This window comes from Physella acuta, unplaced genomic scaffold (genome assembly GCF_028476545.2).
Source record: "Physella acuta isolate Inbredline_101_S28 unplaced genomic scaffold, ASM2847654v3 ptg001322l, whole genome shotgun sequence".
Classification (NCBI taxonomy): Eukaryota; Metazoa; Mollusca; class Gastropoda; family Physidae; genus Physella; species Physella acuta.
In genome coordinates this window covers 647,985-664,972 of record NW_026732837.1, presented here as the reverse complement: position 1 = coordinate 664,972, position 16,988 = coordinate 647,985, and the positions used below count along the sequence as shown (strand labels likewise).

Sequence of the window (16,988 nt, the reverse complement as noted above, 5' to 3'; positions counted from 1 at the left end):
ATTTAAAAACCAGTGCGTAGAACATCCAAAAAATATGGGTTTCGTGAGGTCTCTGATGAGGATGACTGGACTCTGTACTGGACAGATTATTCTGTTGCCTTGGAGAGGGTTATGGACATGAAGAAGTATCAGGTAGGCTGTTTTTATCTTGTTGAGGAAATTTTTCTCTGAACGTCAATATTTTATCTGGCACATCATCTGTTATAAGTCACTGCTTGTATAATAGGGCTTATAATGCCACATACGTAGCACATAACTGATTTTATCACTCAACTATAAACTCACTGGTATACATTGAAAGTACCCTCCCTTGTTACATTTCAATGTAGTAAAAAAATATGCCTTATGATACACCATAGATACACCACTGTGGTGTGATAGGTAAAGTTACATAGACAAAGATAAAAACTCCTGGACTAAATGAATGCCACTTGATTCTGTTTTTTTCCCTTCCAGAAAATTAACCATTTCCCAGGCATGAGTGAAATCTGTCGCAAAGATCTGTTAGCCCGCAATTTGAACCGCATGCAGAAACTATTTCCTAAAGAATATAACGTGTTCCCCAAAACCTGGTGCCTACCTGCTGAGTAAGTCGTGCGGTTTTTTTCATTTTAGGAATCAATTCAGCTTAATTGTTACTCCTTTTTTATGGATATTCAATTTTTAATTTAAATAAAGTCTAATTTAACTAAAACAAAAAAAAAAAGATAAAAATAATTTTTCCTTTCAATATTATTTATAAAAAAAGACGTATTATTTTCCAGTTATGGTGATTTTCAAGCGTATACAAGACAGAAAAAGAACAAAACGTATATACTAAAGCCAGAGTCTGGGTGTCAAGGCAAAGGTATTTGGGTGACCAAATGTCCCAAAGAAATCAAATCAAATGAACACATGATCTGCCAGGTCTACATCACTAAAGTAAGGCGTGCTTTACAGAAATCTAACTAAGATTTTGTAAAGTAAGGTGTGATTTACTGAAATCTAACTAAGATTTTGTAAAGTAAGGTGTGATTTACTGAAATCTAACTAAGAGTTTGTAAAGTAAGATGTGATTTACAGAAATCTAACAAAGATTTTGTAAAGTAAGGTGTGATTTACTGAAATCTAACTAAGATTTTGTAAAGTAAGGTGTGATTTACTGAAATCTAAAAAAAAAAATGTCAACTTTATATAGCAAAGATTTTTAAAAAATTAATCTAGCTTTGTTATTTTTATTGGAATCTATTTTTAATTGAATCTAGCAATTTAAAAAAAAATTGAAGCTAGACAAAAATGCAAAAAACAATTTCTTACGTTCTATGTCAAGTGATGTAAAACTTTGCTGATAATAAAAGATGCCAAATTTTATTTACTTTTGAATTAAAATTAAGTAATTACAACAATGCATTATTAAGTAGCTTACAAAGAATGTTTAGGTTTCAAATTTTGTTGGAATATATAAAACCAAAAAAAATTTAAGTTGCAAAGTAAAATATCTGAATTTTCTGTATATGATTGTTGTGTATTATTCTGCTTTTTCTATTGTTTTATCCTATAATTTATCATTTCAAAAACGTCCTCTTGCACATTGTTATCCTTTTTTATCTGCAGCCTTTTCTGATTGATGGGTTCAAGTTTGACCTTAGAGTTTACGTACTGGTGACGTCATGTGATCCCTTGAGAATATTTGTTTTTAAAGATGGCCTGGCCAGGTTTGCCACCAACAAGTACTGTGAGCCAACTCACAATAACACTGTGAGCAGTTAATTTGGTCACACTTTTCTCATTTTTATCTGGCATCACCTCATTTTTCAGATAGTCACTGCACTAAATATCTATGTATATGGTTCCTGTTTGCCTCTGGAGACAATGGATTTATCCAGTGAATTGAAATCCACTCTTGGATAACTACCATGGCAGCAGATGAAGAGATTATGGTAGTTCATTCAGTGTGATTCCTCTCTCAACCTTTTGGTCCAAACAAATGCTAAGCATTATGTTTGGTACCAGCTTGGGTTGCAAAAGGAAACTGGACTTAGTAATCATATCACCTAATCTAATGGGCTCAACTCCTGATTTGTTTTACAATTTACACCTAATCTAATGGGCTCAGTTCCTGATTTGTTTTTCACCTAATCTAATGGGCTCAATACCTGATTTGTTTTAGGAGTATTCTAGGTGGCTTTCTGTACCCAGGTAATGAGCCTCATCTCCCTGAGGCAGAATTTGGGACTTTTGGGTTAGCAATTGTGTGCTCTCCCATCTGACCATACACAATTTATAGACTGGACAAAGTGTTGTTCCATTCATATGCTGGGGTTACAGAAATGGATGAACATCTGCATCTTAGATCCTGACTAGCCAGCTTGTAGCTAAAATAATGCTGAATTAATTTTTATTTGATAACAATAGTTATTACCAAGTGCAGAATATATTATTTTAAAATTGAATTGATTTTTTTTTGCTTGCAGGACAATGTGTACATGCACCTGACAAACTATGCTATAAATAAGCACAGCCAAGACTTCGTTAGAGATGATGAAGCTGGTAGCAAAAGGTAATAAATAATAGTCTACCTTCATTAGGGCCATGAGTACAAAGTAATTATGGTCTACATTTATTATGGTCTACCCTTATTATGGCCAGGGTACAAAGTAATTATGGTCTACCCTCAATATGGCTAGGGTACAAAATAATTATGTTCTGCCTTCATTAATTATGTTCTGCCTGCATTAATTATGTTCTGCCTTTATTAAGGCTGGGGATTAATGCTAATTGTGGGCCACATGTTAGACTTAGAAAAAGTAACGGTCCTTTCATTTTAGTTTTTATAAAGTGTGTGTGGGTTGTCAAAATATGTGAAGAATTTTCTTGAGGGCTAGAGGGAAAAGTTATGTTATTTTTTTATAGTTAATCATTGAATTAAAATCTTATCAAAATAGAAGAGCTTTATATTTTCTATACATTAATATAAATAGCCAGAAATGTACTCTTAAATGGTTTTATTTTTAATTGTGTAACCACTTTCACTAAACTATAATTAAGTATTCTTCATCAATAAAGCAAATAACATAGCACATATTGAATTGAGATTTTGAAAGCCTTTGCTTTTTGACAGACGCATCAGCACGATCAATAAATACCTGAAAGAAAACGGTTATGATGTGGACAAATTGTGGACAGAAATTGATGATGTCATCATCAAGACCATGATCTCCGCTCACTCTGTGCTGAAACACAACTACCGCACCTGTTTCCCCAACCACGTCAAGGGTAGTGCCTGTTTTGAGATTCTCGGATTTGACATCATACTAGACAGGAAGCTGAAGCCTATAGTGCTTGAGGTTATTGTTTTTCTGTTTTATGACATCATACTAAAAAGTGATTTTTATAGTAATAAGTGTCCACAATATTTTTTCAAAAGGGGTGTTTAAAAACTTAGTCTTATAGTTAAATGGCAATGAACAAAACTGCGATCCTTAAATATTTATTGATTAACATTGATTATTATTTGAATGTTCAGTCTTGAAATCTGTTAGCTTCCCTAATTTTCTTTTTCATTTTGATGGTTCCGTTTAAGTGGTTCCGTTTAGTTCCACTAAAATGTTCTTTTCATTTTGATGCTGTCATTTAAGTGAACTATTCACCAAGTTTTACTTATTTTCTTCCTTATTTAGCTTCTGTCATTTAGGTGAACCATTCACCAAGTTTTACTTATTTTCTTCCTTATTTTGCTTCTGTCATTTAGGTGAACCATTCACCAAGCTTCACCACAGATGCTAATCTTGACAGAGAAATAAAAGGAACCCTGATCTGGGATACTTTAGGTCTGGTCAACTTTGGAGCTGTGGACAGGAAAAAGTGCATGGAGGAGGAGAGGCGGAGGATCAAGGACCGGCTGCTGGGCAAGACTGTCAAGAAGGAAACAAAGTCAGTACGGATGGGGGGGGGGGGGGGGGGGGAATTGTTTCTTTTTTTTTACATCAGCTCTGCAGGGTCTAGTGGTAGAGTAGGAAATTCAAAACAGTTTAGTAAGTTATCTTGGGTAGTTGACTTACTTGACTTAGATCTAGGAAAGTAAAGTGGCTGGACATAGTATTGACCATACTGTCCATCACTTCATTTGCTGAAGCAAACTTAATTTATTCTAGGAAAATCTAGATAAAGATCTGATTAGTTTTTGTTTTTATGTTAGACATAGGAAATGATTTAGGGTTGAAGTATTATATTCTGCTATTCTAGCTGTAAAAATATGAAGTTACAGCTATTAGACATGTACACATCTTTAAAAAATCTGAACCCTTGAGTTTTTCTGTTCTCCATCAGAGAAGAGCTAGAAGCAGCCTTCACTGTGTATCTGGAACAGTTGGAGAAGTATGAGGAGAAGCATTTTGGTAACTTCCGCAGGATTTATCCCATGCCAGGCTTTGAGAAATATGACAAGTTCTTTCACAGCAGTGGAACTCTTTTCCAAGAAACAGCAGCCTTCAAAGCCCGACAGGAAATGGCCAGGTAATTTATACATTTTGTACAAGCAAATGGTCAAGAAATAGTGAAGTGGTTTATAAATGGTTACAAGCAAATGGTCAAGAAATAGTGAGGTGGATTATAACTGGCGTACAAGCAAACAGTCAAGAAATGGCCAGGTAATTTATAGGTAGTAAAGAAATGGTGAGGTTTATAAACAATGGTTATATTAACAACAGCTTAGGAAATGTTGTGTTCACAGCACATTGTCTTGTATATCCCTTTGAAAGCCTTGATCGAATTTCCACACACAGTCTAGATGTTTCTTTAAAACATATTAGTACAATAAATAATGCAACTTGCTAGGAACCTGAATAGTTTATTGATATATTTGAGTGCAACACTCCACAATAAAACTGACATTAACTATCCTCACAGGCAACAGAGGGAAGAGATTCTGAGAAAGAAAGAAAAAAATGAAATGATGCTGAAAGGGAAAGTCAAGAAAGATGTTTTAAGGCCAGAGAGCCCTGGAAGGAGAAAGAGGAAGTTGAGCAGTCGACCTACTTTACCACTCAGACATCTTGGAAGTCAGAGGATTTTTCCTAATGAGGTCAGCAAAGGTCAAGATCAACATAGAAATGCTGAAATAAAATACTTTTTCTGTTGTTTTTTTTTTTTTTTAATTTTAGAATGGAAAAATTGAAATATTAGGGACTAGTAAGTTTTAGAATGGGAACAGTGGGGACTGGTCAGCTTAGAATGTAAACAGTGAGGAATGGTCAGTTTTAAAATAGAAACATGAGGGAATAGTCAGTTTTAGAATATAAACAGTGGGGAATGGTCAGTTTTAGAATGGAAACAATTTTTGTTTTCAGCTACCACAGTCCCCTATATGTTGAAAATATTTGTTTGTTTCTGCTTCCTGGTTGATTTTTTAAATATATTTAGTCCCCATCTTAAAGCAGACTTCACACTTTTAATTTCAAACTATATTAAATAATATTTATCTGTCTTAACTATCATGCCGAAAACTTAATATGTGATTTTAATTTGTTTTGTTTTTATTTGCTGCATTGTTGTATCTATTAAACAAACAAAAAATAAACTGCAAAGTTGATCTGAAATCTTTTTCTATTTTTAGATTGCTGAGCAGATTCCTGTACTTTTTGTAAGTTTATTTTTAACCAACATTTACCTATTTGAAGTAGTTTGCACTCTTAAGACAGATTCTTAGCAAGAATAGCAATAAAATTTCTTCCTTTAATAATTGCTTTATTCACCTTATAATTATTTGTACCTTATTTAAGAAATGTTAAATAGTTAGTGGTTTACTAGATTATAACTTAGGGGTCATCCATAAATGACGTCACACGTTTTTTGACAATTTTTACCTCCCCCCTCTCCTCCGTCATACGTCGTCACAAAAAGCCAGATCCCCTAAAATGACGTCACACCTCAGTCTACAACCACCCCTCAAAATTGCAGTTGAATTTTTTTTTAAAACATCGATATTTTTAAAAAATCTTGTCTGAACTCTATCAAAATAGAGTATTTTAATCAATTCCTTTTACAATTTATTAAAACAGTTTTCTAAAATGCGAAATGACGTCTAAAATTCGGTTTCTAACATTGCTTTTTTTAAATAATGCAAAAGTGTGACGTCGCACCATCTGAACCCCCCCTTCCCCTCATCACACACCGTCACAAAATTACAGACCCCCCCTCCCCCCTACGAGTGTGACGTCATTTATGGACGACCCCTTATAAATTAAATTTACAAAGCATTTTGAATATCTGAAATTATTATTTTTGCACACTTTTTACCCTTAGCATTAAAAATTGATTTTAAACCTTTTTTGTTTTTATTTATTACTATAACAAAATATTACATTTTTAAATTTAACAAGCTGTTAATTTTTGTGAATGTGAAACAAACATGTTCAGATTAAACATTTGTTAATAAGTTTTATCATTAAGGTAACTTCTATAGCCCTGTCATTTCAACTGTACTTGTCTTTTTACAGTACTCCAAAACTATGCTTGTCTCACAAAGACATGCAAAGTTTGTAAGTTGCAGACAAATAACCTTACCACATGTAATATTGGTTGTCTTCTCTATGAAACATTCCTAAATATATAATGCCATTTATACTCAGCATATCACATACATAAAATAATACCATATATACTTCAGCATATAAGATCTATAAAATAGTAACACATATGCTTTAGCATATTAGGTGTATTTAATAATACCACATATAAGCCTATTTCAGCAAGTTAGGTCTATAAAATGATACCACATATATATATATATATATATATATATCAACATATTAGGTCTATAAAGGTATAATACATATAGTATAAAAGGTATAATACCTTATATGTATAAATCAGAATATTTGTAAAATAATACTTCACAACCTTTGGCATCTCAGGAACATAATTAATCAGGATATTAGGTTTATAACATAATACCACATACACTTTAGAATAGGAAGCTAATATGTCCTGCTTAGCATGCAAGATTATTAGTTTAAAAAATCAGTATCTGTATATATTCTGGTTTTATATTTTCTTTACCTCAAACAAAAAAAAATAGTTTTTTTAGTTTCACCCATACACTCCATAAATAAACAAAAAATGTTTTCTGTTTATGGTGTTGTTGGACAAGTATATTTTTAATGGCATGGTAGTATTTTTTTTAAATTAAATCATTTATGGTATTTTTAAAAAGCAAATTTTATAATGGACTCTACAGTTTGATTGATATTTATCTCCCCTATACTGCATTTGTTGAACTCCTCCAAGTAGTGCCTAGAAGTTTTATATCTTACTTATTTTGACATTAGAAATTGTCCTTAATATTTAACATTCCCTAGTAGTGGTACTTTTTACTTATGCATGTTCAAAAATGTATATTTGATGCACACTATAATTACTGCAAGCTTTATTCTTATGCTAGTTACAATATGATTTTTCTTTCTTAATTATTCATATACATTTGAATCTGCACAAAATTGTTATTAAATTTGGTATTCTTTTTTATCTTTATTTAAAAACTATATTGCTATTATTACAATTTTACAAAAGGTATAGCTTAAGTTTTGGTACAAAAAAATTGTGTAGATGAGAAACAAAATCTTTGTTAGAGTTTTTATACAGTTAAACCAATACATCTATTAAATGTGTTTTTGTTTTATACTGAAGTATGTCTGTTCATCAATTAACTAAGACTGTAAAGATTAGGATCTCATTGATACATTAGAATGTGTGTTTATCATTAAAATTGGATTTTATACATGGGATCTTATTGATACAATACTAATTACTATGTGTGTTTATAATTACATTGGGATTTTAAAGATAGGATCTTATTGATACATCAGTATGTGTGTTTATAATTAAATTGGGATTTTAAAGATAGGATCTTATTGATATATTACTATATAACTAAATTGGGATTTTAAAGATAGGATATTATTGATACATTAGTATGTGTGTCTATCATCAAATTTGTGTGTACTTTTGTCTTTCCATTAGGATTATAAAGATGAGGACCCCATTGATACAACAAAACCCATGGACATCATAGAGGAAGAAGAGCTTGAGCGCTTGTCTGGTCTTCTGCAGCGAGACAACCTGGTCCGTGGCCTGGGTATTGTGGAGCATGCATACCGTCTGCTGCACTGTACGCCTGGCACACTCAGCAACGTCAGGTCTGACCCCAGGGTGCAAGGGATGTCTGGGGGACTTAGTCAGACTTTGGTAAGTTTTCTTTTGTGGGAGCTTTTGTGTTTAGTTTGGTGAACTTAAAAAACTTATAATAAAGTTTCATCTTTGTTGCGTTTAACATTACTTGTATTAATAAGACTATAGTAAGACTTTACATTTGTTCAGTTTAAACATTATTTGTGTATTTAGAAAACATCATAAGATTATAGTAAGGTTTTACAGAGTGTAGTAAGTTAGTTGTGTAGATAATAGTAGTAAATTAAGAGCATGATTTTTTTGTGGTTATTAATTTTTAGATTTAAAGTAATAAATTGTTTTATGTTTGTGGATGTTAGAATTATTAAAACTTCTACTTTAGACAAGGGAAGCAAATTATATGATTATTGACTTACTGAACAAAATAGGTTTCTAAAGTTTCTTAATTTTTTTTTTGTTGAGTAATGTTGGCTTGATTAACTTGATCACATAAGGGCTAAGAGGATTATTTCCTTTTTGATTTGTAGCCTTCATGAAAGCAATCAGAGCTAAGATAATTTACTTACCTCCCCTGTCATAGTAATATGGTGGCATATTTTAAAAGAGGGTTTTTCACTCTAAAACCTCATAAGTTTACATCACTAGTTAACAGCTGCCACTTGCTGCTGTCTAGTTTCACTGTTAGTTATTTAATTTTAGACTCTACTTACATACCGACAAAATACATTACACAGCGATTGACTTTATTTTTGTTTTATGCTACATTCATAACACAGTATACTGAATTCCGCTCATGTCCATATTTTAAATTATAATTTTTTTACTGGAATTTATATTTATTTAAATATTTATACATTTACTGTTTATTTTTCTGACATTTTAAGAGCACTACTATAACATTTTTTTAATGTTGCCAGATACATTTTTCACAGATAGATTCATCCAAATCACATTTTTTAAACTATGAATCACTTGTTCACAGACATATGCATTGAAATAACATTTATAAACTTTGAATCACATTTAACTGTGGTTTGTCTGGTCAAATTGTTTTCCAGGTCTGTTCTTTTGTTGGCCAGGCAAATCTTTTGCTCATAGGTTTGACTCACCTTTCTCTCCCTTACGTAGTTTGGTTTCAGTATTTCTTATGTTTTAAAATCTGTTTTCTTGATCACATATTTTATTGCAACAAAACATAAAGTAGATGTGATCAGCTTTCACTATTGCAATCACAAGCAAGCCTTTAATTATATTTTTCCTTTCTTCTTACACTGATGTGATACATGGTTGTCATTTTTTACTTTAAAAAAATGTTTGCTGATAAACATTGTTTTGAAATGGTTGTAAAAGCTATCAATATATTCTATATTTTTAAAATTATCTCCCTTGAAATTTTTTTTACTACCATTAATTATGAAACTGTGAAAGTAAGATTGTTAAGCATCTAAGATCATCTCTCTACAGCATTCCCTACCAGCACCTTATAGGTTAACTCAGGTATGTTCCATCTGTTTGGAATATAATCCTCTCTAGCAATATTAACTACAAGGCTACCTTTTAATTTTAGTAGATTTTTAAATCAAATTTTAGCTTAAAAACATAGCTTTAAAAATGTATCTTTTTCTAAAACATTTTTATTACAGCTGCTTGTGTGAAATATTTACTAAACTTTTTCTATTTTTCTAATCATCTAATTCAAGATACATTAAATTTTTTTGGTTATTTCTTTTTATTGATTGATTGTGTCATGATCTATGAGAAACAGACACTTAAATGGTGTCATTATTTGCTGATTAGTCTGATTTTAAAAACCTTTCCCCCCTCTTATATTGTAAAAAAGTTTCATAAAATAATTACCTGTTTCACTTTAGGTTATTGAATCTGAATAATACCTTATATGCTAATAGAAATATTTAAAAAATTTTATCAGATAAATGAAAATTGCAAAAACTGAAATTAAAAATTTCTTATTATCTTATTTCTAAATGATTTTATTTTTAGTTGATTTGCAGCAGAATATGTAATGATTCAACTCAAAGACATAAATTTTAATTATGTTGTTTTCTTTACACTACTTTTAATAAATGATTAAAGCTTTGAAACAACTTCCTTTAGGAAAAAATAAAAGAATACTCCAACTTATTGTAACAGTCTAATTTTTTAAAACCAATATCCACTTCTGTTAACTGGGTACTTGTATCTGTTTACTTAAATTCATTCAGTTATAATAAAAAAAATTCCTTTACAGTTGACAGCTCTTAATTTAAATGATGTCACAGGGTGTACAGATTTTTTTTCTCCTAAATGAGGAGAGCTCTTGTTTTGAATGATGTCACCTAGAACTATTTTCCTAACAGTTGAGAGTTTTTGTTTTGAATGATGTCACATAGAACTATTTTCCTAACAGTTGAGAGTTCTTGTTTTGAATGATGTCACATAGAACTATTTTCCTAACAGTTGAGAGCTCTTGTTTTGAATGATGTCACATAGAACTATTTTCCTAACAGTTGAGAGTTCTTGTTTTGAATGATGTCACATAGAACTATTTTCCTAACAGTTGAGAGCTCTTGTTTTGAATGATGCCACATGATTTAAAGCATTTTGTTCTCCAGCATGCAGGTAGCAGTAAAATGGCCCTACGTCTTGAGTTGGCCAAACGAGAACTCGAAATGATGAAACCCATCCCTAACAAAGCTAAAGATACATTTTACTACAAAAGCCTGCTTGACCGTTACTTTGGGCCAAACCATGTTTTATCAAAAGAGGGATCATTCCAACAGCTGCAGAGATGTCTATCCAGCATTTCCTCCCCTGGGGTCTCCGCGGTGAAAAAAGTATCAGACAGTCAGTTCCCACATATTCGCTTCTCCCGAACTGTGGCTCCCATTACTCCACCTGAACAGACTTTAAACAACCTGGAACTACAACAACAGCTGGATATCTCGGCCAAAGTGAGCTCGTTTATCTCATCTGCACCTTTTCGACATTCAGCTCAATGCAATTTGAATAACATGAAACACAAATTCTTCTAAGTGATCCAAGTGGTGTGCTGAACTAACAGGTTGTTTAACAATTGCTAAACCTGAAAAATTTAAGTGTGGGCTCTTCCCTCTAACCTGCCATACCACGTGTGTTGCATGCCATGGAACCTGTCACATGGGCCAATCAGTGGTGCTCAAATCTGGCTTTACTATCATACTCTTATACTAAAAACTAGATAATGGGTTGTTGATTTGAAGACTTGTCTTTTAATGTTAAGATCACCACAGAGAAAAAAAGACTGATCTTGTAAAAGCAATCCTTCAGACCTCAAAATATTTTTAAAATTCTCAATGCATTTAGTGATGTGTTTATTTAACATTACTGAAATAGTAATGAATTATTTCTTGCAAAATATTTGTACGTGATGATTATAAGTTTGATAAATTTAAGCACATCTAAGTCAACATGTACTTTTTGTTTTAGAACGTGAATGGATATTCAGCATAAAAATAAGTCCTATTTTTTACTGATTAAGTTAAGATCTAAGATTTATTTGTTTCATCAGTCATCTGTCTTCTATTCTTTTTTTTGTAAAATAAAATTGGAGTAAATTAAGTTATGTGAGGCAATTTATTAAATATTGAAACTATCAAAATGAGACGTTGCTGATTCATTTATGTTTTTTACTGACAATGTGCAATAACATAATAAAATCAGTTTCCTTTTACACACAATGGTTTGACTGCATTTTTAAATTATTTTTAGGACTTTTATTTTGTTTTACTGTTTTTTGTAAGGTAATCAATTCATTAATACATTATTAATCATAATACATATCTAGTCATATGTGATTAGTTTTAAGTATGTTTGAAGTTGACAAACTTATCTATAAAAAAAAAAAAAAAATACCAAAAGACCTGTCATTAAAAGATAGAAAAAAATTTCCCCATTTTAGTCATGACAGCAACTTAAAATATTGATTAAATATTCAATATTTGTTCCTGAGCTATTTTAACATCATTTTATTACTTTGGGAATGAAAGGAATCTTAATCTGTTTCAATAAGTATTGACTTTCTTGTCTTGTTTGCTAAGTGTATACTTGTGTAAAATAAATTTGAGACAATACTTATCTCCCTTGTATATTTGAAATTCTTTTCCTACTTTTGAAATCGATTTGTATTTGTTTATTGTATTTCATAATTTTTCTTTAATTCAACTAAGTTTTCTAGTTATTTGCCACATTTAGCAGAAAATTTTTTCTTTAAATTATTAAAATATATTTTATTAGATTTTTGCATACTTAAATTAAAGTTGTATTCTCATTATTATTTCTGTAAAGCCACATTTAAATAACCTGTTCTAATTTTGTTTGTTTATTTATTCTTTTAATTCAATTTTTTTAAATTCATATGCTAGTGTTTTTTTAACTGCTATCTTAATATTTCTCTTCTAATTCATAGCACTTTATCTTTGGCTTTTGTGTGCTTATTTTCAGGCTGAAATTCAAGAAGCTTCCCAGCATTCAGCCAATTTTCAACTTCCCACTAACGCAGAGCATCTGACTCACCTTGCTCCAGCTCACTGTAGCCTTAGTGCCTTACACCTGCTTACTCACACTGATGCTAAAGTCACTAACTCCACTGAATCGGCTAGTGCTCATGATCTTTTTATCACTAACTTTTCTGCTTTAACTAACCTAAACCCGCCGGCTTATAACAACACTAACAGGACCGTAGATGATAAGGTCAAATACACGTTAACCCACACAGCCAAAGCTACATCAACCAGCACCACACCAGCCACATCTTCTAATCAGCGTGGCATCACTATATCACAACATCTCCACCAACATATACCCAACAAATTGAATTCAAATCTCACTGATCTGACATTGTATACCATGCCAAGTGTCATACCTACATCAGTTAGTACACCCTCAACTCGCTCTGCCAGTGTTAAAGGCAAGAGGTTATATAAGAGGAGCTCTTCTTCAAAAAGAAATAAAATCAAGAGTTCATATTCTGAGTTTTCACCATCATTAACTCTGCATTCACACAACTATCTCTCTGCTCGTCTCAATGTTCCTGCCTCTTTCTCATCGTTAAACAATTCCGCTAAGCAATCAGCCTCTTACTTACTTCAGCCAAGCTACAGCCAGAAGCCACAGAATAGAGCAACCTCTGTCTCTAACTTAAATGAGCCTGCAGCTGCCTCACAGCAGGTAACTAATAGCTTTCATCTGGGTGTTGAATTGGTAGAATGTCTTTGAGAGTGTTCACTAAGCTCTAGTAGGTACCTGATGTCAGTTTGTTAAACTGCTGTAGGTGCAGCAACAGTAGATGAAATCTATATCAGTAACAACTCACTGCCAATGACATTTTATCCAGCATTCAGTTTGTCACTATTTTTCAAAGATCATTTAGGGGCCTACTCTTGATAACCCATCTACTCAAGTTTATAATGTTAAAAGAAAAGTCATCTACATCAATAAAATATGATCTTTTTATTTAGTATTTTATTATTATAAATTTTAAATTAGATTAGTAATGGTTCTTGTAAATAACAGTCAAATATGTAAATTGACTCAATTTTTTTCCAGTCCATTTTTCCCCCTCTGTTGTAGGCCTATTTGTAGTCACCTAAAAAATCACTAACATAATATAAGCAAAAAAATTCCAAATAATCATTATTTTAAGGAATTGTTCCTAGAAAGTCTGTTTTATTGATAGCACAGCCACCACTGATGCTAGTAGAGATATTTCTAACCTTGATAATTTTATCTTACAGCGCACAAAATTTACAAGGAAACCTCTTGGAGTTTTGGCCAAGCCTGGTCCTATGACTGCCATGCTACAGGAAGTGGAGTATCACAGTCTAGTAAACATGCAGGAGACGGAGGCAGAGAGAGGGCGCTTGTTGGGGAAGACTAATTACCGCGCAGATTGGCGATCTGATAACAGCACACCCTCTAGAGCACGTTCTCTCAGTGCTAAACATAGGGACCATGGTAAAGTTTTCTTTACTTTTAGTAGTGTCTGTGTGCTATGTTTTATATACTAGTACTCGTATAGCCTGTGTGGTGAATAAGTTTGTTTTTCTGGTAGGTCTGTATGGTTAATTTTTGTAGGTTATTTAAAATGTGTCTTTCTTATCAGATTTTAACATTTAGGCTAGCAATAGAAGAAATTTTCTTATCCTTTCTTTTTTTAATACATGGTTAAAAAGTAATTTATTCATTCAAAATTTTGCTTAAAGCTTGACAATAATAAATTGATTTATCATTTGTCCAATTTCGATTAAAAATTGATTTATTTTCATTCTTCTAGATCTATAGATTGGTACAAAGTTAGTGTAAGTTTAAGGTTAACTTAAACTTGCTAGCCCTAGAGCCTAATTAAGTCTGAATTTTAGTTTTATTTTAATATATTGTGAACCTGTTTTACCTCTACCTATCTCTCTAAGATCTGGTGCGCAACTTGTCCCAGAGCCTCTCTGTGGTATCAGCTCCAGCGCCCATGACTTTTAAACCAGATGTGCATGCAAACAATGGTTTTCATAAAGTAGTCTCACCCCAGGTAAGTCAACACTTTCTTCAGCAGTTATAACCCAACTAAAATTATTTCTGTTAATTGAAAATTGTAACATCAAGTTAATCTGATATAATTTCTGAATGAAATAGAAATAAACCATTTTCTTATATTATTTTTAATTTGTAATTGTTACTTTTTCAACACAGGCTGTTCTACCTGACCAGAGATCAACAAAGTCCCAAAGGTTTCGTGGTGCATCCAACAGCATAAAGCTTCATCAAATGGAAATGAGAGAGAATCAAGCTTATGTATATAGTTAAGCTCCTATCTCCCTCTATAATGTTTTTAGTCAGTTGCAGTTTGATTGTTGCAACTAAAACATTCAAATTGTAGACATGTAATATTATTTATTTCTATTTTATAAGCTTCCTGTGATAAGACACACTCCACAACATTTAACATGGTTATGGATTTACAACTGTATATACATTTTTGTAAATTGATTCTCTTGTTGATTTCAGCATTTCTTTTCCTACAAATAACATAATTTGATATTAGAATAGATCTATTGTCAACAAGTATTGATTTATTTGTACATTTAATTATACAATACACCCAAAACAAGTTTGCTTCATGAAATGCACTTAACATTCCACAAACATTTTGCTGTATGAAATTCCAGTTATGATACTTTTTTAATATATTCTAATATTTTCCAATTATTAATTTTACTAAAATTAAGACAACTTTGATACATCTCTTTTACTTTTATATTTTCTGCAGTTTATGCGGAAATGCCAAAATTATTAATTTATCTTTATTGAACTCCTTGAAAATATTTATACAAAAATTTTACATGCTCAAGTACTTCATATAAATATATATCATTATGTACATAAGACAAATTTAGTTAAACTAGTTAAAGGGGTGTATTGCTAAATCAACTATCTAAACTAGCTCCAAAACCAATGTGCTTGTTCACCTCATGAATCATGAAGATATGTAATATCTTTAAGGTTATGTTTTAATCAGATAATAGATTCTTCAGATTACTTATATTTTATTGCTAGCTTACTAAACTTAATTAAATTATGTATTGCATTGTTTTCAATAGCATCCTCAAGGAAATAAAGAAATAAAAATTTTAAATGTTAATCTGTTATGATTAAAGCTATAGCTTGCAAGAAATTTTTTTGCCAAGATCAATAAAAAAGGAAAAACAAACAAATGACTAGATTAAAAAAATCCTTAAGTTTGATATAAATCTCATTCAGTATTAAAAATATATTGTAATCAGAAACTAACAAAATGTGAGTTTGTTTTAACAGTGTCCAATCTTTTATTTTAAATTTTATATTAAGTCTATTATATCACTATTCTTTTAATGCCTGTACAAGTTTTTGTGATATTAAGGGAAAAATGTGATAATAAATGTCTTCCTTTAATGAACCTTTCATTATTTGATTTATAAAAATAATTATAAACATTAATTTTGTGTTGAATGTATTTTTTTTTCATCAATGTGTTTTTTGTTTTTTTGTAGTGTAATAACCATACATTAACCTTATTCAACGAGAAAAATGGCCCGTTGAGGAAGGATACACCGAGCGCTAGGCTGATAGTGCTGTCTCTTTTCTCTAAACTAAAACCACCCCCCACCCCCCCCCCCACACCCCACCCCCCACCCACACACACACCATCCCCCCCACACACACCACCCCCCACACCCCAAAAAAACATGTATACCGTCCCATTCAACGAAATATAATTATATACTTTTTCCAGTGTCCGCCCCCTCCCCGAAAATTCTACCCCCGCCCGCGAAAATTTCAAGTACCCCCACCCCTCTCCGGGGAGGAAAAAGTCTAAACTAAAACCACCCCACCCCCCACACACACCACCCCCCCCCCCCACACACACCACCCCCCCCACCCCCCCCCCCCCCCCCAAAAAAAAAAACATGTCTACCGTCCCATTCAACGAAATATAATTATATACTTTTTCCAGTGTCCGCCCCCTCCCCGAAAATTCTACCCCCGCCACCGAAAATTTCAAGTACCCCCACCCCTCTCCGGGGAGGAAAAAGTCTAAATTAACCCCCCCCCCCCCCCCCACACCCCACCCCCCCCCCCCCCCTAAAAAAAACATGTCTACCGTCCCATTCAACGAAATATAATTATATACTTTTTCCAGTGTCCGCCCCCTCCCCGAAAATTCTACCCCCGCCCCCGAAAATTTCAAGTACCCTCACCCCTCTCCGTGGAGGAAAAAGTCTGAAAGAAACACTGGTGTCGCGCATAGTCACTAC

At 32.4% G+C, this 16,988-nt stretch overlaps 1 protein-coding gene across 6 annotated transcripts; it reads left to right on the top strand.

The window, feature by feature from the left end:
- Positions 1–18: 18 nt before the first annotated feature.
- On the top strand, positions 19–16,144 carry LOC131958367 (tubulin polyglutamylase ttll6). 6 transcript variants are annotated; one of them, XM_059323367.1, is made up of 18 exons: positions 19–132; positions 457–587; positions 765–921; positions 1,594–1,737; positions 2,454–2,539; positions 3,101–3,326; positions 3,731–3,912; positions 4,309–4,494; positions 4,888–5,062; positions 5,594–5,620; positions 6,477–6,548; positions 7,999–8,223; positions 9,631–9,663; positions 10,779–11,117; positions 13,294–13,371; positions 13,938–14,157; positions 14,613–14,725; positions 14,887–16,143. In XM_059323367.1, the coding sequence occupies exons 1-18, from the start codon at positions 112–114 to the stop codon at positions 14,998–15,000; spliced, it is 2,529 nt and encodes an 842-aa protein (XP_059179350.1). In that variant the 5' UTR covers positions 19–111; the 3' UTR covers positions 15,001–16,143. The 6 variants fall into 6 exon arrangements, with proteins under 6 accessions (XP_059179350.1, XP_059179351.1, XP_059179352.1 ...); XM_059323368.1 differs by lacking the exon at positions 9,631–9,663; XM_059323369.1 differs by lacking the exon at positions 10,779–11,117 and having other exon boundaries at positions 14,887–16,141.
- Positions 16,145–16,988: the final 844 nt, after the last annotated feature.

Bases quoted from the DNA above. Each gene is read 5' to 3' on its own strand.
- LOC131958367 (XM_059323364.1), top strand. From the start codon at position 112: ATGGACATGAAGAAGTATCAG. The intron at 1,738-2,453 runs GTGAGCAGTTAA...TTTTGCTTGCAG, and splicing joins AGCCAACTCACAATAACACT to GACAATGTGTACATGCACCT. The intron at 5,621-6,476 runs GTAAGTTTATTT...GTCTTTTTACAG, and splicing joins AGCAGATTCCTGTACTTTTT to TACTCCAAAACTATGCTTGT.